Source organism: Astatotilapia calliptera, chromosome 11 (genome assembly GCF_900246225.1).
Source record: "Astatotilapia calliptera chromosome 11, fAstCal1.2, whole genome shotgun sequence".
NCBI lineage: Eukaryota > Metazoa > Chordata > Actinopteri > Cichliformes > Cichlidae > Astatotilapia > Astatotilapia calliptera.
In genome coordinates, this window is record NC_039312.1 from 13,443,335 (window position 1) to 13,464,020 (window position 20,686).

Here is a 20,686-nt window from a genome sequence, read left to right on the forward strand (position 1 = left end):
CTGTCAGGATAGAGGTCACTAGCTGAGCTCTAGTCAAAGGTCTCCTCTCCAGTTTTCTCTGCTTAGGCCAGATGATTCGGGACATTCAGTGAGATTACCAAAGCTGTTCTTGTTATATTTGCTACAAGTGACTGTACTTTAAAGTAAATCTTTGCCCATTCTTATGTTGTCCACAATCTGCTCCCTCTATCATCATGACTCACCTCCTCCTGGATTGACTACCTTAAGGCTGATCCATTACAGAAGTGATCTCAACCGTACAATGAGCAGAACCTGGTTTACACCACAGCATTTGGCATTCAGACTGAAGAGTTCAATTTTTATCTCATCAAAGTAGAAAATGTGCCCTTGTGTTGTTTGAGAGCAGTTTTACAGACCACGGGTTATTCGAGGGTAGTGTCAGTCTGCTCATTCCACCATTTAGAGCTGATTTCTGCAGCACTTACGCCTGATGAGTCTGGGTGCTGCAGGTTTTCTGACATGATCATTGATCATAAACCTCTGCTAGGCTCTCCTGTCCTTTTTTCTTGATCTACAGTCTTGTTATTAATTTTGTGTCGCCTAAATCACCCAAACAATCTGTTTCCAGAGCCTAAAAAGATTAATGATATTAAGTGTTATAAGCAGTGACCTTGAGAAGGCAGATGGTTTATAACTTTGTCCTTAATAACCTTACCTAACTTTGTTATCAGTGTCTTTCAATTTAAACTTTTGCACAGATAAAGCAATAGTATTTACAGAGATTTATTCGCTCATGTGTCTCAGGCTTCTCATTATGTTGAAATGGATTGACATCATTTTTTGTCTACTTATTTTGCCTTATTTATGGATTTAACTGAAATGAAATTCAATATTATTGGTTTTCTAATTTATTTCTAGTTAGACAGTTGGTGACAGTTTGCTGTCTATCCATACAGTCCATAAAAACTGACCAGAGAATAGTTCAGTTTCTAAATAAATCTAAATACTTTAACTGCACTATGTGGATACTGCTACTGCTACTGGGCCAAACTCTTTTATATTCGAAAAGCTGAGCCTGTAGTTTGTACTAAATTATTCAGTTTAGCTCTGGCAGATGATGTAAAGGCTCACCTGACTGACGAGTGGTCTATCTTTAAAATACAGCCCAGGGCCTTTGCTTCATCATGACCTCTTCCTATGCCCTGCATTTCTTCTCTTTCTTTTATTATCATTATCAGATAATGCCTTATGCTTTTATGTGGTTTATGGTCATGTTTAAGAGAAGACTAACAGATGTTGCACAAAACCACCAGTTAAAATAAAACATGTTTGCGAAAGGCAAGCTGCTGTTTTCTTAAGCTGTCTTGTGTGTATGTCCTTTCTCTATTTCACAAATAACAAGGCAGTGTAGATCATACGTCCAGTGAAATATTGCTATGTTATTAAAAATGTAATAAAATAATTACATGTTAAGAATTGTTCCAATTCGCATAAATTACTCTCCCAGATCTGGTGAATAACAATAATTCATAAAGATTTACAGCGATTCATTCATTCATGTTGTTGCTGTTTTTTCCATCATCAGGTGCAGTTGGTGCAGTAAAGCCTTTAAAAAGTCAAGCCACTTGAAACAGCACGTGAGATCGCACACTGGGGAGAAACCATTCGGATGTAACCTCTGTGGACGAGCCTTTGTATCAGCTGGAGTACTCAAGTCCCATCTGAATACCCATACAGGTGAGCTCGAGGTCGAGTATGCCATGTTTCACAATGGCATCCTAATTTGCCTAAATTATCTACACTCTAGTCCTTCAAAAGTGGAATAAGTCTATGAACTAAACATACTAAACATGACATTGATTTCATTTTAATTTTTTAATTTGTAAGTCTTTTTCAGGGACTGGCAGTAACAGTAGTGACACCCTAGAGGCTGTCACAAGGATCACACAACACCTTACCTCTGTTCTGTCTTCCCAACAGGAGTGAAGCCCTTTAAGTGTAATGTTTGTGACGCCTCCTTCACCACAAATGGCAGCCTGAATCGCCACATGATCATTCACATCAAGTCTTTCAAATGCTCCATGTGTGATGAGAGCTTCCGGACCAGCCTGCTTTGTAAGAGGCATATGAAAAAGGAGCACGCCATGGACGATCAAAGTAAGCATTACTGCATTGAGTTATACTGTATTTATATTAAACTATATGGTCTCTCCATCTTACACTGTTATGCAGAGCTGTACATGCACCACTTTTCCTTCAGCGAAGAGTGCCACATTAATCAAGTACAACATACATTATATCAGGCTTCAGCTTGTCTGAGTGCATCTTTGTCTCAGTCCAAGCTGCCTTGCATCAAAAGAAAGTGTCAACCAAAGATAGAAAGTGAAAAAACTGACTCTGTTTATCACAGTTATAAGCCTGGAGTCAAGTCAAGATGTGGAAGAAGAGGAAAATGAAGAGGAAAGTGAACAAAAGACATCAAAGAGGAGGGGTATGGAAATTATCACGTTCACTGAAGAGCAGGCAGCCGAATTGGCGAAGGATCCCGGCGAGGAGGCCTCAGTTTCGGAGCGAATACTTTCCCAGTCGGCAGCTGAAAGAGATCGGATCAGTGAGATTAAAGACAAAGCCGTGGAGCTGGAAACCGAACCCAAGTTTGCCAACTGCTGCAATTACTGCCCCAAGAGCTTCAAGAAGCCCAGCGACCTCGTCAGGTAAATGTTGTGCTGCGTATATAAATTTAGAAGAAATTTGTTTGTCTGCAGTAGTCAAAGTCTGAATTGTGTGAGTGTTGATGGTTGGAGGCTTATAGGACTGTGGACCTTATTTAGTTTTACAGCACTTGTCTGAACTGAATAATGACACAGCATAATAGCATTAACATTGCTACTGTGTCCTCACACCCACAGTTGGGCTGTGAAAATGCAGTGGAGATTACATTAACCATCTAAAGGAAATAAGAAACAGCCTTAGATATAAATCATCAAGCTATAATTTAATGCATTAAGTAGATGTTGGATAGATTAACAACAAGCAATAGTTTATATGTATGAAGCCAAGGAAAACAAATCAAGGACATCAGAGAGGAGGTCAAAATAAATGCATTTTAAATCTCTTCAAATTCTGCTCCATGTTATTAAAACTGCACCACAAACACATTTTTTTCATGATCTTTTTCAGTTTCTCAGCTAAACAACTCACCAGAAAGATAAACTGTATGTCCATGGATGATAACCATTTGTATATATCTATTCATATTAGGGTGTGTCTTTACTTTATAATGCATTTAGTTTGTTTAAAAGAAATGTAATCATCACTTTGATATTCTCATGTGTCCTTGTGCTCTTGCAAGTATAACTATATCAATCCTTTTCAATGTCCAGACACATCAGGATCCACACAGGAGAGAGGCCTTACAAGTGTGACGAATGTGGGAAGAGTTTTACAGTGAAGTCGACCCTGGACTGCCACGTTAAAACACATACAGGTTAGTGGTTAATCAGTAGAATATGTTGCTGACTTGTTTGTGTCACCACAAACACCAACCTTACCTTAAAGAAGCTGACACAGTAAGATTGAGCTCTGTTAATTCCGTTCGTTTTAGTAGACCTAGCTAGTCATATATTTGTATAACCCTTTTTTTCAAACACACAGTCAAGAATACATTCATACATAACATTAGGTTTTATAAAAATGGCTGTACATCGTAACAAGATGATGCAGTGCTTTAGTAATTTAAAATAAGAGCATGGACCAAAAAGGAGGCCAACTGCTGGAATACAGTCTCAGCAGATCGGCTTATACAGCTCATCTACTGAGACCTTGACATTTGTAGCCATTTAGATGTGATTAATAGCATCTTAAAATGCATTGTGAATTTTACAGGACAACGAGATCACTGAAAAGTGCACGCCTAAAGCAAGTTAATCAAGATAAGAGAAAAAAGAAAAAAAAAGTTTATTAAAAGTAGTAAAAGTTATTGGCTGACATTAAAGGTTTGACGTTTTTCTCTTTCTCAGATCAAAGAACCAAGATTAGATTCAAGATTCAAAATTCACATGCTGGTCAAAAATAAACCTGCGGTTTTTAAAGAGCAACGATTCATTTTCAGTTTGCCGCACATAACATCCTCTTTGTTTCTTATTCAGGTCAGAAGCTTTTCAGCTGTCATATGTGCAACACCTCCTTCTCTACAAAGGGGAGCCTGAAGGTGCACATGCGCCTCCACACCGGCTCCAAGCCCTTCAAGTGTCCCTTCTGCGAACTCCGCTTCAGAACTTCGGGTCACCGCAAAACACACATCCAGTGTCACTTCCGTCCAAATGGCGACGGCCGCAAATCCAAGCGTTCTTCCTCGTCCTCCAGTCAAGCCAGACAGGGTCAAGACCCAGCGACTGGGCAGGGTGTGGCTCCAAGTCAGGGGCAGCAGCCAACTGGATCAGAGGCTCTTCAGTCTGTGGGGCTACTGCAAACACCCAGTGCTGACCCCAGCATTTACCTCCCAGCTAACCAGGTTCTCACAGGACAGTTTGACCAGAATCTACTGCAGTCAGGACTAGTAGGACAGGCCCTCCTGCCCGCCTCCATGTCAGGTAGGGATAATTAATGAGCCATTACTTTAATGCTGTAAAAGAGAGAATTGCAGCAAGAACAATGGTGTTTTGTTTATAACACACCTTTGATTTTAACTGACAGGTCCTAATGTTTTCAGTAAAGCACCATAAGAGCACGAAATGAGTGAAGACTGGTGCCCAAATTTCAATATCCAAGATATCACTGTGCAGTATTATTGACGACCCACTGGCAACACATTTCTTGTGAATGCCACAAAGAGTTACACATTCCTTGGTAGAAATGATAGGTGTACGATTAATGCACCAACAGTTGGTTGTTGTCAGCAGTTGTGACAGGAATGCCCCAGAGGATCATCATTTGTAGTCTCATTGCTTCATATTCAGTTGGCAACATCAAGGGCAAAAAAGGGTTGCACCGCGGCACCCGATGTCAAGCAGACAAAAACACGCCTTCATTGAAGCCCCAGCGCAGTGCGTGGTTGTTTTTGAAGGAAATCGGTCTTTATGTGATGAGAAAAGTCTATCAAAGCATCTCCAAACATTCACAGTGATCGAATAAAAGAAAAGGGAAACAACAAATGATGCAGGGACGACATTGTGATTATTAATTGGGTTTTTGGAGGAGCTCTGATTTCTAAATGCAGCACTGCAGTCAAACATTCGCTAAAATGTTTAAACGATTAGATTGATGAAGTCTGGCAACATATAAATTTACTTTTCCCACCCTTCACCTGGAGCAGGACAGTGGAGTATTCAGGATTCCCCCCCCCCCCCCCAACATAGAAAACTTTTAACTCACATTTTCCTGCTAAGAACTGTTATCCATTAACCGTTAATTATAGTCTTATTCGCGTGGTCCTAATCCTGTATTATTACATAGCTACTCTCCTGTCAAACATTTACATATGTTTGTGTCTGTGTGTGTGCCTCAGCTGCAGGAGACTTGACCGTGTCGCTCCCAGATGGCCTTACCACGCTGGACGGCATCCACTTGCAGCTGACGCCCGCCAACCTGGTGTGTCCCAACGTCCAGATCTCCGGCATCGACACCAGCAACATCAACAACATCACACTACAGGTTACACATCACCCCTGCCGAACTCTGTGTTATTATCCATATTACTATCCATGTCTAGCCAGCCTAATGTAGGTTGAGATGTGCTCCGAAGAAAACGTGTTTGAGTAATGGTTATTGAAATAGTGTAAGCTATTGAAGGGTGAGTGGTGGCAGGGTGGCAGTCATGCTTCTGAGTAATCGACAGGGAGGCACATCCTATAGTGATACAAGCTAGGAATGAGAACAGTGTCAGTCAACAAAGTCATACATAAAACTTTGAAAATGTTTAAAAGCATTGAAAGGAAATCTTATCATTACTTTATTCCATAATGTAAAAGAAAAGAAAATCCTAACATTGTTGCTGATTCCCCCACACATGCTCTCCTTCATTTTCAAGTTAAGTAATACTCTCTCCTTTCAGATCGATCCCGCCCTCCTGCAGCAGACTCTACAGCAAGGCGGCCTCCTCTCGCAGCCCCTGAGTGTCGATACAGGTCTGGTCTCCCACTCAGGGAGCCAGCTCATGTCTACAACTGACACCTCAGTGTCTGCCAACGTTGTCATCCACCCACTGACCAGCCTGGCCTTGCAGCCCTCCACTATCACACCTGCGCAGGTCACAATGGCTGGACTATCTGAGCAGGATGCTGCCAGTATGTATGACAGCTCTAAGTGAAAAAAACATACAGAGTGGCCACATTGTACTAGGAGGTCACCATCTGTGTTATGTTGCTGTGGGTTGTGCAGGTTCTCAGGACCTAAGCAATGTCATGGGCAGCTCTGCGCTAGTGGCAGGTGGCAACAGCGGTCAGGAGATCACCCTGACCATCAACAACTCCAGCCTGACACAAGCTCTCGCCCAAGTCCAGGCTTCAGCTGCTGGTTCTGGCACAGCAGGAGGAAATCCTCAGGAGATCACCCTCACCATATCAGGTAGAAACAAAAATATCAAATACCAAAAATACACAGCTCTGCTGAACATGTTTTTTAGTAAAGGCAGAAAGGGGCTATTGATAACAAACATGGGAAAATAATAATTTAAAAAAAGCTCTCAACTATCACTATTGATTTTCTCACTCAGGCAAATACACTAGCAGGCAAAGAGGAAAAAATGAAGCCAATAATAACTCAGAGCCATTTCACAAACCCAGATCTAAAGACACTCTATTAGAGGCCATTTTTCAGCTTTTGTATACACCATCAGCATCACCCATTTGGCTGTATCATCTGGGGATTTAAAGTTCATTGCATCAACAATGTGAAGGAGGGATGTAGCTGTATCACTAAGCCTGCTAAGTCTACTCAGCTCAGCTCAATCTCTCTTTCATTTCAGCTCTCTGACTTATTGTATCGTGATTGCAGTCTTTCAGATTAAAGCTTTAAGAAGCTATTCTCATTTCAAGTTTTTTATTTATGAATAAGTGTAGTTCCATCAAAAATAAGATTTTTTCCTGCCCAGGCAGCAGAAATTATTGGGCTGGAAATACATCGTCTTAAGAGAGAAAAATGTTATCAGTCATATTCTTCTTATTTTAGTGTGACAATATGTTTGGTTAATAAAAGTTAAGCACTTATTAAACTACACCGTATGTGGCATTGCATGGCATATTAATCATGTGTAAAACCTAATTCAATTAACCCTGAAGGAATTTTGTTGAGTTACTTTGTTTGAATCTTACTTTGTTACTTTGTTTGCGTTTGACCACCCTTCAAAATATGAATTACATTTCAGAAAACACTTAGCATCTTTATAATAGAAGCAAATAACCTCATGAAAATAATTAAAGCTCATGTTCTACAATACAATTGCAGGTCAGGATCTGCTCCCCCAGCCAAACAATCCCAGTGCCGCTGAGATGAACGGCAGCATCAGGCTAGCGTCACCGCTAAACGGCCAAACCACCAGTGCAACTCTGACCATCACCAATGACCACCTGCTACCTCAAAGCCCCGCCAATACTGGAAATGCTGGTAAGACTATACTCGTCTTCTAACCGCGTGTGATAAGAGAGTTGCATTCTTTCCAAACGATTTTTACAGCTTACTTCAAATATGCATCTGCATGTAATATTGCCCTGGTCATGAAAGACATGCATGACCAGAGAAGATCCTGAATTTGACTTGCACCTTCTTTCACAAAAGCCGTTTTTTCAAAAGCTAAACTACAGTAGCTGGCATGACTTGCAGACTTGCAGTTGCTCTCCATGATCTGAAAAAGATTATGCCTGTTTATCAGACTCCTATAAAGGCTGTTATGTTTTTCCTCCACGTTGTTTACACTCTCTCAGCCCTGAAGCATCCCTTCTGTGCTGCTGCACGCACTCTTTCGTTCATCCTCTTATGACTTGCAACTGCCAACATTTTGTTTTCATTCACATTTTGTTCAGGATCCCAACAGATTTCCTTTGACTTTTTTTGTAATATGACAAGACTTTTGGGTTTCAGAGAAACTAAACTTTATTAGAAGTAGAGGGTTCTACTTCACCAGCACAAACTGTGAGAGGTCCCCCAACTGTGGAGAGATCAAAGTGCACGAGGAAAGCTGCCAGATAGATTTTCAAACCTGAGAAACCCTAATCGTCTGCCATGTCGAGATCACTCAAGAGATATTAAAAAATTGCTATGACAAAAATGAAGCTTGAACTTTTCTGCTCTCTAACAGGGAGCGTGCCAGAAAAATTGCAACTCAGGGTTGTGTTTTTATTTTTTTTATTTTTTCTCCAGACAAAAAGCTAAAGCAGGCTCGTCAATTGTTGCAATTGACTGTCAATGCTGCTGGATTCAAGTGTTTTGGAACCCCTCAATTCGAATGCTAGCAGCTAATTTTGACAGATGGTTAACACCTCTTTCTTTAGCTACCCACTTATGTCTGATTTTAGGGTTGCAGCTATCGATTGTTACTTTGACTGATTGACTAATTTGATAATAAATACTTTTGTCTTCTTAATAAGCATTAGTAAATATTCGAAAGAGAAAAAAAATTACAGGTCTTTCAAAATGAGCTGCTCATTGGTTTCCATGTTAGAAATTCCAGTGTTTTACAGTGCATACAGCATCTGTCAAAAAAAAAGAAAAACAGCTTAACCCCGTGACCCTGTTTATATATATTTTTAAAGAAAATATTATATTAAATGCAAAAATATATAAATACTCTCAAGTCAAATAAAAAAGATATATATGCAATATAAACAAAGGCATAAACATTTATCTTAATTTTGTTATTTTGGAAAGATTTCTGACATTAGTAGGAGGTAAAAAGAGTTCTGAAAGTGAAGATTTTTGTGGCGTTTGTATCTGTGAGTTTTTATGCTGTGCAAGTTCAAGTGTACAACTGAATGAGTGAGTTTGTGCCTTTAAAACCTAACAACGCTGAGGTCAGTGGGGTTTTACTGGCTTTGATCTGAAAAAGGTAGAAAAATAAAATAAAATGTAAAAATGAAAGCCTTGAAATAAATATGGTCCAGTACATACTGGTTTAGACTCACCCCTGTTCACCTCCATGTAAAATAGGACAAGCAGTACAATTTAAACATATTATCAAACTGAATTAGCAGTTTATCAGCATACTTTAATACAACTTCTGGAAGCTTGAATAACTACTTTATAGTTATGAAGTCCAGTCTGTCAGAGAGCTGGTCACCTAGAAGCCTAATCAAATTTTCAGTCTCATCTATATCTCTTCATTACCTTCCACTTAACTCAAGTGGAAAGAAAAATAATAATAATAATGTTCCCACAGCTTCTCTGAGACACACAGAGCATCTTTGATTTTGTTGCTTTGGCTAAAACCTTCCTGTCACTCTGTCTGCAGACACGGTCCAACCCGTGATTTGACTGAGAAACTGTATTTTTATTCAAACCAAATATTGTCTAGTTTTGTGCGTCTCTAATGCAATATCCTCCCAAACCTAATGAATCTGCCAGTGTTAGTTTCAGTCAGAGAGCAAAGCACCAAAAGAGCTGTGGTTGCCAGCCCAAACCCTCATCTGTCTCAGGTGTCCCAGATTTGTGTGAGAGGATACTTGTCAAAAGACTGTTCTTTAAAACGTGGAGTGAAATTATCCTTCATTCTGGCCAGCCAGAGATATGATTTCATAGACCCAACAGGAAATGAAAACTGCTCTGATAAGGCAGTATGAGAGGCGAGGTTAGTGAATGTAAGTGGGCTAAAACTGCAGCTTTCCGTTGTCACAGACAGCCAGAGTTTTACGCCGGATTCTCTCCCTGACGTAACCCCAAAGGGGATTTTTGTCTGTAATTGAACCAGTGACCCTTCATTTGCCAAGAACATTTGTTAACCACTACACCAATGGAGACACTAATATTGCAAAAAGGTTTTGTGGATAAGTGAAAAATGAGCTTTTTTATGGCATCCAGGTCTGTTGTGTCTAAGAGGATAATGTTCATTTAAACACAGTTTCTTTGTATGTCTGCATTTTGCGCACAGTTGCTGGTGGCATAAACCAGCTGGGTATTAACCTTTTAACCACTCTCTCCTGTCAGTCACCAGTCTGCCACCAAGCACCACCCTGTCTCACACTGCTGCCTCCCAGAGCCTAGTGATGTCACCAGGAACTGTGGCCAGTGATGGCAGCGTCACACTAACCCTTGCAGATGCTCAGGGCATGCTGGATGGCGTCACCTTAAACCTCAATACACAGGTATAAAAAAAACCCAAATGTCCAGCACAATTTACAGACTGTAGTAGCTGCTATTTTGCATTATTACTAATTTAACATGACAATCAAAATGTGTCAGACATGAGTTATGTCATGAAGCGCTTTTTCAATGTATATTTTGTTTTTTAGGGTCAGACTTTCCCTGCAGTACTGAATGATTCTGGCCTAACAGGACAGCCAGGGACCACAGGCCAGCAGGTCATACTGGTTAGCCACCAGTCCCAGTCCGCAAATGGAGCAACAGACAATGGATATACTGTAAGTATATTTGTTTTGCTTGCTTCACCAATCCAGGGGAAGAGCTCAAAGAGTGCCTGTCAGCTGATGTTTATACCATCACCATTATGCATTGTAAGCTCTTTGTCTTTGTGCGTGCTTCAGATTTCCACTGATAAGGGTGGGAAAGAGCTCCAGGTGGATACTGATAACCGAAATCAGTGTTTCTACTGTAATCAAGTGTGCCAGAATGCCAATACACTGCGACGTCACTGCAGACAGGCTCACGGCAAGGACCGCTGTCATGTCTGCAGCCTCTGTAGAAAGGCCTTCAAGCGAGCTACACACCTGAAAGTAAGAACTTATACAGACACAGCCTGTTGAAAAATTGTTTTAAATCTAAGCTGCTGAGAGCATTTATCTAAATCATCCAGCTATTGGAATACAGGAAAAAAACCCTGCTTTTTATATAAAGACATAGAAATGATAAATGACCCTCTTTAGGTTTTATTAAAGCAGTATGTCAACTTGCATGGCACGGTTTGTTTTTTTATTTTATTTTTATTAGTCAGTGCCTCTACCTTAGGTGTGAAAGTTATAGATTTGAAGACTGTAAGAAAAGTAGCTTCACATTTTAATGCATCAAAAAACTCAATACAGCACAGCCTGTGTACGGGTAAATCTTCAAGTTGCAGTCCCTGTCACTTTTAACTACACAACAAAGCAATCAGACTGTGAAGGAGCGTGCATGCTTCTCTTTGCCACTGACCCTCTTCACAGTCAAGCACACAAATGCCAGGGAGAAGGAAGACACAGCTCTGTACTCAAGCCCTCTTCCTGCTATTTTTCGTCTTTCTTCTCAAAAGCCACAAAGTGAAAGCCCTTTTTTTTCTGTAAATGTGCCCTAGTGCGTTGAACAGTAACTGTCTCCCATGAATGTAGTGCGGTGGAGATTAATTGCTGTCACACAGAGAGCGGCTGACCTCTTTCCACATCCCTGAGACTCTTTATTAGTCTACAACCAGAAGTTGGATGTTGACGGGTTTTTTAAAATGAATTAGTCCTGCAGTTATTTTTCATTTTTCCTGTTGGACCCCAGATAATGATTTGGCTTTTTTAATTACAGCCAGACATCCAAAAACTTTAGCTTCATAATATACTGAAAAAATTAACTGCACACTTACAGAATACCCAATCCGTTTTTGCTTCAAAGCAAATTCCTCCGGAAATATCAGGAATACAGATACATTAATAATGTGGTACAATTGTACAGTAGTCCACTGTCATAAATCACTGGAGCTTTTTAAGCTGCAATAGAATATTTACCTCAATTAATATATAATAACTCACTGCCTTTTTTGCCAAAAGTTAAGGAGGTGTCTTTTGTGTGTATATCAGAGATAAATCTACAGCCAGGATAGCTTACAGTGTAGAAATGGGAGACTGACTAGCCTAGCTCACGCCAGATGCAACAAAATCACCCTATCAGTTATTCAGTGTACACCATAGTGTGTTTTTTGTCAGCTCTTTTACTTTTGTTGCTATGATACTAGATAGTCACAGAATAAAAGTGTCACTGCTTAACTGTTAGAGCCACAGTGAACAAAATGTTCCTCCAAACATTATTTTTCATATCAGCAATGTAGTGTACTTGCAACCCAGTATCGTGATAGCCTCGAATTTCATTTGCTACATGTATGAATATTCAGAGGGCTGCACTATTGACTTCTACTTCATTAGAGTTTAGCATTTGTACAGCTAGGATGTAATAGCTGGTCAGTGTTGGTTACTTGGAAAACTGAGTACAAAGTGTTAGCATAAGTAGTGTTAGATTTCCTTGATAATACAAAAAAGCACTACCACGGTACTAAAACTAGCTTAAAATGTTGTCTGATAATAGTAATATATAAATAGAACGTGGAGCACAGAAATGTGAGAGGTAATATATCTTCAGTAATTCAGAAACGATGACTACCTTACATAGATTTATGTCATTGAGATCAGTACTCCTGATCAACACTGATCTTAATAAACATTTACTGAGATGAGCATATTTTTATTAATCCTTTATTTATCCAGGTAAAAAATCTCATTGAGATTAAAAATCTCATTTCCAAGAGAGACCTGGCAGTATAGTAATACTGGGTGTAATTAATCTCCTTGTGTTGTCAAAGCAGCCCTAATTCTCTGTGACAAGGTCAAAGGATGCTGCTAATTTCTTTGAGGAATACAAATACAAATGATGAAATACAAATATTTGTGCAGGTTTTTCGCACTGATGCTGTGAGCGCCTGTCTGCTGAGGACAGAGTTAGACTGTAACTGTAAACTCATTTTATCTGCAGGAACATAAACGAGTGCACCAGCCGGGCCCGTCACCCAGCTCCCAGAAGCCCAGAGTCTTCAGTTGTTCCTCCTGCGTAAAAGCCTTCGCCAAGCGTAGTCAGCTGGAGAGACACAATCGAACGCACACAGGTGACAAAACACTGTCGTTCATTATAGTTTAAAATCCCAAACCCTAATCTGACAGTAGATGTAAAAGGCTGAGATGGTTTGGACATGTTCAGAGGAGGGGTGGTAGATAAGAGGAGAGTCTGCTATTGTTTTAGAAATACAAACGACCGTGTATTTTCTTTAATATTAACATCATTTCAAAGCTTGAAGACTTATTTATTTTTCGACATAATCGCCATTTTGGTCGATTTTTAAACGCTGTGGCAGTTTTATAATACCCATGTCATACCCGCTTGCTGCCACTGTAGCAGAATCGCCTTCCGGACAAATGTTCTTTCAACCTTGGCAACATGTTGTAGTCACTGGGTTGTAGTACAGGCCGTTTTTAAAAAAAAAAAAAAGTAATATGTAATAAATAGTGTTGTGTATATACAGTTGAGTTATTGCCCATAGGATTGGTATTGCACAGTGGTGGTCCATAGAGGAAGTGGGAAGAAAAAAAAAAAAATTTTGGGGGGGGGTCAGTTATGGCTTTGGGAAAGAAACTGTTTTTGAGTCTGTGGGTTTTTGTGCTGATGCACCTGTAGCGCAGGCTGAACATGTTGAAACCAGGGTGGGAGCTGTCCTTGATAATGTTTGCTGCTCTGCTGAGGCTGCGGGAGGAATAAATGTCCATCAGGGAGGGGAGAGGGCAGCCGATCATCTTCTGTGCTGTCTTGACCACACTCTGAAGCCTCACTCTATCCGCCTTGGTGCAGCTGCCGTACCATACCGTGATGCAGTAGGTTAGCAGGCTCTCAATGGACGAGCGGTAAAAGGTCAGCAGCAGGTTGGAGTTCAGCTTGTACTTCCTGTGGACTCTCAGGAAGTGCAGCCGCTGTTGGGCCCTCTTGACGACCGCTGAGATATTGTCTGTCCAGGAGATGTCAGCAGAGATGAGGACACCAAGGAACCGGAAGGTGTGGACCCTCTCCACACACTCCCCATTGATGTAAAGGGGGGCCAAGTCAGTGCTGTGTCTCCTGAAGTCAACAATGAGCTCTTTGGTTTTCTTAGTGTTCAGTGCCAGGTTGTTTTCTGAACACCATGCTGCCAGCTTCAGGACTTCCTCTCTGTACTCTGCCTCGTCTCCCTTTGAGATGAGTCCGACTACCGTGGTGTCATCTGCAAACTTGATGATGAGAGTGTTGTTGTGGGTCGAACTGCAGTCGTGGGTGTAGAGAGAATACAGGAGGGGGCTCAGCACACAGCCCTGTGGGGAGCTGGTGCTCAGTGTGCGAGTGAAGGAGAGATGAGGGCCGAGTCTTACAGTCTGGGGCCGGTTTGTGAGAAAGTCCTTTATCCAGGCACATGTGAAAGGAGGGAGGCCAAGAGTGACCAGTTTGGTGATGAGGCTGTCCGGGATGATTGTATTAAAGGCTGAGCTGTAGTCCACGAAGAACATTCGGACGTAGTTCTGCCACTGCTCTAGGTGACTCAGCACAGCGTGGAGGGCTGTGGCGATGCTGACAGGTACTGTGAAACACTGGAAAAACTCAGACGGGCATTTCAGAACTGGAGAACAGGAATACTGAGCAAGGGCGTAAGCATTCTCCACGACACCGCGCGTCCACAAGTCGCCCGTCATAAATACACGGTTGTTTGTATTTCTAAAACAATAGGAGACCTTACTTTTGGGATTACCCTCGTACATTAACTCCTTTGTTGAGACTAATAATATGATTATTGAAAAAAAGTGGGATTTCAAGCAGTGTGTGTCATATTAAGCAGCTACAATCTTCCCCTTTCAGGCTCACTAATTCAAAAACTTATGCAAAGTTTATAAGCACATAAAAAACATATTTCTGTCCTATCTTTCATTGGATCTCTCTCTGCTGGGTTAGCTCATAATTTTGTGCTGCGGGGTTTGTTATGCTTTATCTTTTAGCAGAAAACCCCCCAGAAATGTTCCACTTCCCCTTTGCTCCCAGCTTACGACTGACGTTTGTCACTGCTTGTTATCTCATGCCTAGCTTAACAGACGTGACAGGCCCTGAAATGAAAAATGTTTGAGGAGAAGCGACTCTGGTTGTGTAGCCCTGAATTCCTTAGGAATAGGAGCTGTTTCTTTGGTTAGTTTTGTACAGCAAGTTAGTGCAAAGAGTTGTAGCTTAAGCATAAACAATGTAGGCATAGCTGCTTTGCCTGTGTGTCAGAAGATGTGAAATAAATTGTGTCTTGAGGGGAAAAAGAATATGATTTCTTTACATGGCCATTATCACAATAGCATCCAGCTGCTTCGGTTCAGCTGGATGCTGATTTGTTTGTTTCAGCAGGACACGGCATTAATACGTGAAGAGTTTTCTTACATCTGGCGTACTGAAGGGTCTGCATTTTAGATCCCAGTAACTGAACTGCAGGAGACTGCAGCATTAAAAACACTTGCTTTAGGTTCACCATCTCTCCTTAATGAAACCAGAAAATCACCACCTCTAAATGCACACTCCTACAGTAACAGTGACCTTTCAGCACCCTCATCAAGGACGCAGCGGGTTATGGCAGTTTAATTTCGACACCTAGAAAATTACTCACAAGAGGAAACATGTCAGGATTTGTGTGGCTTTTGTTTCCTACTCAGATTGTAGTACACTTTTGTTAATAACATAGCTTGTGAAAGCAGTTTGTGCACAATGCAGTTCACTTCACAGCTGCTTATTTACAGGAATAAAATCCTTATATCATTATCCATCAATGGGAGCGTTTTGTTCAGCTGTTTGTGAATCAGAGAAGAATCTTTACTAAGAATGTACACAGTATGTGTGAGTTTTTGAACATATTGGGGTAGCATCTGTTGATACTGATTAAACTGTGGGCCTGTGTGTTACTGCAGGTGAGCGGCCTTTCAAGTGCACTCAGTGTGACAAGGCCTTCAACCAGAAGAGCGCTCTGCAGGTCCACATGGTCAAACACACTGGAAAGAAGCCATTCAAGTGTGAGGTGTGCAACATCAGATTCACCCAGAAAAGCAACATGAAGCATCACATGAAGAGATCGCACGGCTACGGTAAGCGCCGGGTGTCACGGCACTAATTAGAAAAAAACCCGCATCTCTCTCCTGTTAGATTCTCTTTCAGTCAGAAAAAAAATGTTTCCAAGGTCATTGAGGAATTTAGCGCGTCACAAAAAAGTCTTTGTGTCTCTTAGTGTCAAGGTTACATTTCCTACACGGTGGGAATGGTGAACATTAAAAGGTGTCTCTGAGCGCTTAAATGATTGAAAAGCACTACAGGCTGTCCCCATTAGAAAAAACACACACCATCTCTCATCCTCGCATGTAGTATCTGTGGGGCTTCACTTCATGATCCTTCTCATTAAGAATGAGTTGTTAGAATGCCAACACTCAGTCTCATCACACACACACACACACACACACACACACACACACACACACACACACACACACGTGCAGTCGCCTTCATCTTGCAGGCTTGGTGAAGCTTCACAGCAGGGGAGCTTTGCTGAGTGGTCCATCAGCTGTTCCCAGAAGCCTCCACTTTGATATCTATCATTGACATGAATGTTAATTTATTGTCTTTCAAAGTTTACCCCAAGACTAGGGATGAGTATTGATAAGATTTTAACGATTCCGATTCCATTTTCGATTCTGTTTAACGATTCGATTCTTTATCGATTCTCTTATCGATTCTTATTTTTAAAAAAGGAGAACATGTCGATTAGCATGTCGATTCTAATGGTCGATTAGCTTAGAACTTTGTTTTTTATCTTCTCTTTGAACAAGATAGAAATTTAGGAGTAACATGGCCTTACAAACCCAACAGTGAGATCTTAAGAGATCCAGCCTACGGCTCTTCAATGGGGTGTCACAGGGTCCCCAGGAAAAAAAATGGATATGTAAAATAATAAAATAAATATTCTCCTGTAGCAATAACAAAGTGTAACATAAATTATTCTCTAGCAATTACACAAGAATATCCAGTAATGTCCCTGCCTACAATTAAACACATTCACTTACCAAAGTGAAATCGGGGGCATCTGCTGTGGCAAATGGGTGCAAGCCTTTGACCACAAACTTAGACACTGCTGGGTGACATTCGTCTATCCTGGCCTGAAAGGAGACGCTACCGGTAGACTGCAGTGAGAACTGCCAGCATCTGAGCCAGCCAGACTCTGTCTGTCTCTCTCATCATGGTCACCTAAATGCACAGTAATGGCAGGTTTTGTAATAAGGCAGATCGCGCTAACATAATATGCACTGTTAGTTGATTATTTACCTGCCGCATTAACGGGAGAGGACGTGCAAACGTTACCGCTGCTGCTGGGTTGAGATTCACGAGTCCGGAGCGGAATTAAAAACACGACATTCATTTAAGGTTATCACGTGTTTTGTGAGCAAATGCTTTTGCATATTCGTAGTGTTTCCTCCCTTAAATGAAATATCTACTTTGCAAGTATTGCAAGTTGCCCTGTTGTCATCCGTTCTCGTAAAGTATAACCAAGCTTTTGAGCATTTGAGCCACTGGCGCCGTGTTTCCTGCCGGGTAAATGACGCTCTGCAACGTGGTGACGTCATTCGGGGCGACTGGAATCGATAAGGGAAACGTTTGCAAAAATGGCAAACGATTCCAAGGAATTGAAACAGTGGGAACCGGTTCTCAACAAGAACCGGGTTTCGATACCCATCCCTACCCAAGACCCTCTTTTGTTTAACCTTGGACACATACACAGTGTTCGCTGTTCTGGGAACCTGAGCGGTACATACTGAGGAGGGCCTGAGGAGGAGAACAGAGCTGTCAGATCTGTTTAACAGAACAGCTTATTTAACTTGAAATCCAGCTCCGCAAAAGGTTCCTGCTCTGTACCCTCTGGCTGAATAAAGAAAACCAAGTGTCTTTTTCAAAGTTGTTTTTTTACTTTTATAGTTATCCAAATCTTAAAGACATGCCGAAATTAAAAGAATATGTTTTGAGGTTGACTAATGTCTCATATTTTCAGAAAACAACAAAGTCACGCAGCATGAAATGCGTGACTGATTCTTGCTACAGTGCAGATAAGACACAAAGCAGCCGTGTCCACGCACTTGAAAACTGTATTTTCAACTTACAGACACAGCGTGTGCAAATCACAGCGACAGGGCAGAATATTAATGTGTGATTCAAAACGCAGCCACCTGCTCTTCTTTGTGTTAGCGGCCTGGCTTCTCAATGAGGGTTTTTTATAAGCTTTTCATCAACATCTTGTACAAGAACGGTTAGACGCTTGTGTGGGACCATGTGATCAAGGTACAAACATTTGAGTAAAGTGACAGTTTTCAAGCAGTATACTGTCTTCAGCACATCTTCTTGGTTTTTCAAGCTGAGATTCATCTCCAATGTCTTAACCACTATTTTCCAGGTGGCCAGTAAATCTTGGAGCTTTTATTTGTCTACCTATCTCATATCATGAGCCAGCTGTATCAGTACACTGGAATTTAGAGGTCTTTAGTGAACTTAAGTTTGTCAAATACGGGGTTTAGTAGTAGTAATAATAATAATAATAATAATAATAATAATAATAATATAATGGATTGCATTTATATAGCGCTTTTCAAGGCACCTAAAGTGCTTTACAATTCCACTATTCATTTACTCTCACATTCACACACTGGTGGAGGCAAGCTATGGTTGTAGCCACAGCTGCCCTGGGGCAGAAGCCTCGCTTCTGCCACCGCTTCTGCCATATCGCGCCATCGGCCCCTCTGGCTATCACCTGTAGGAGGTAGGTGAAGTGTCTTGCCCAAGGACACAACGACCAGGACAGAGGAACAACCTCCTTCTAAATGTCAGTAAGACAAAGGAGCTGATAGTGGACTTCAGCACTAAGCAGGAGAGGAACTACCAGACCCCCGTCATCAACGAGTGCCCAGTGGAGAGAGTGGACAGCTTCAAATACCTCGGAGTTCACATCACGCAGGACCTGTCATGGTCCTGTCACATCAACACCGTGGTGAAAAAGGCCCGACAGCGTCTCTACCACCTCAGACGCTTGAGAGACTTCCAACTGCCCTCCAAGGTGCTCAGGAACTTTTACTCGTGCACCATAGAGAGCATCCTGACGGGAAACATCTTAACCTGGTTCGGGAACAGCACCATGCAGGACAGACGAGCTCTACAGAGGGTTGTGCTCAGCTGAGCGCACCATCCGCTCCGAGCTCCCTGACCTGCACTCAATCTACAGCAGGCGGTGCTGGACCAAGGCCAGGAAGATCGTGAAGGACCTCAGCCACCCCAACAACAGACTGTTCTCTCTGTTGAGGTCAGGAAAGCGATTCCGCTCCCTGAAGACCAACACAGAGAGACTGAGGAGGAGCTTCTTCCCGCAGGCGATACGGTCTCTCAATCACACCACCACACAGTACTGACCCACACATATGGTTCTTACACACACACTGGACTTTCTGGACTTTGTTTTCACTTCATCACTTAAATGACTTTAAGCATATTTGCACTGCACAAGACATAATGTGGATTGCACAACACTGGTTACTATATTCTTCATTTCCAGTTAATACTTGTACAGCTGCTGTTATTGTGTATATATATATATATTTCTTCATACATTTTTATATATTTCTATACTGTGTATTGTGTATTTTGTTGTACAGTTATTTTATTTTCAACTTTAATTTATATATTTTATCTTATTCTTTCCCAGTTAAATTTACCCTTCATTCTAATTTGTGTTGTACAGTTATTTCATTTTTAACCTTAATTTTTTTATATTTTATTCCTTCCTAGTTAAATTTACCCTTTTTAATTTTTCATATTTATTTCCTATCTTATTCATAGCCTTTTCCTTTTTTTTTTCTGTAGGTCACGAGCAGTTGTCTAAGCATTTCACTGCATATCGTACTGTGTATGACTGTGTACGTGACAAATAAATTTGAATTTGAGAGAGCCCGGGGAACAAACCGGCGACCTTCCGGTTACAGATGCGCTTCCCAACCCCCTGAGCCACTGTCGTCCCCACTGGTTTATAATCAATTATAACCTGATTGTTTAATATAAGCAAATGTTAACATGCATGAATGGATCAATTAACTCACTAACACATGTAATTCTTTAACCTTAGCCTGAATAAAGGGATGGTGAACACAAAGGAACAACACTGAGTGAATGAATTAAACCATTAAACAGATTTAAAAATGACAAAACGTTCATCTCATTAGAAAATATTTGTTTTCTTCAGTCTTAAACACACTGTATCCAGATCGTGTAACCACAGAAAAATGTCTAAAAATATGGATTCATTTTCTTTGATTTTCATTTTAGACCTGACCCACAGGAATCTTGTTAATAGACTCAGTTTAATGACCACTTTACATCAAATGGTCCTTAAGTTCCTTAATCTAGAGAGAAAGGTTGTCATGGTGCTGTTTGGAGTGCTTATATTCACCACATGACACGCACAAGAGAAAGGCAAGACGAGAGCAGTCTGTGTTAATAAGGAAGATTTATTAACACAGACACTTGGCATTAGGAAGTTTAAGGCCACCGATTATGAACTGAGGAAGGTTTGCACGATGAAAAGACAAAAATCAGTAATTTAATAAAATTCTAGTAGCGACACTGTCTCCTCTTTGTGTGTCGGCACAACACTGGTTCTTCCCAAGAGTTAGGTGCCTTTTTTAAGCTTGAATAATTCATAGATCAGTATTAAGTTCCAACTCGCACTGGAACAGTCGCAGCTGAGTGTGAAGCGCTGGGAATG

The 20,686-nt window shown here is 41.1% G+C and overlaps 1 protein-coding gene across 2 annotated transcripts in view; it reads left to right on the forward strand.

Moving 5' to 3' along the window:
• znf236 (zinc finger protein 236) overlaps positions 1 to 20,686 on the forward strand; it is a 60,521-nt gene that overhangs the window by 35,320 nt on the left and 4,515 nt on the right. Inside the window, exons 18-31 of one of the 2 annotated variants that reach the window (XM_026185244.1) lie at positions 1,547 to 1,698; positions 1,942 to 2,118; positions 2,372 to 2,675; positions 3,345 to 3,448; positions 4,110 to 4,553; positions 5,468 to 5,613; positions 6,014 to 6,245; positions 6,331 to 6,525; positions 7,405 to 7,563; positions 10,096 to 10,253; positions 10,401 to 10,529; positions 10,653 to 10,841; positions 12,832 to 12,961; positions 15,810 to 15,983. In XM_026185244.1, the coding sequence (XP_026041029.1) occupies positions 1,547 to 1,698; positions 1,942 to 2,118; positions 2,372 to 2,675; positions 3,345 to 3,448; positions 4,110 to 4,553; positions 5,468 to 5,613; positions 6,014 to 6,245; positions 6,331 to 6,525; positions 7,405 to 7,563; positions 10,096 to 10,253; positions 10,401 to 10,529; positions 10,653 to 10,841; positions 12,832 to 12,961; positions 15,810 to 15,983 (2,693 nt within the window). The remainder of the gene's footprint in view (positions 1 to 1,546; positions 1,699 to 1,941; positions 2,119 to 2,371; positions 2,676 to 3,344; positions 3,449 to 4,109; positions 4,554 to 5,467; positions 5,614 to 6,013; positions 6,246 to 6,330; positions 6,526 to 7,404; positions 7,564 to 10,095; positions 10,254 to 10,400; positions 10,530 to 10,652; positions 10,842 to 12,831; positions 12,962 to 15,809; positions 15,984 to 20,686) is intronic. The other variant, XM_026185245.1, reaches the window with a different exon arrangement.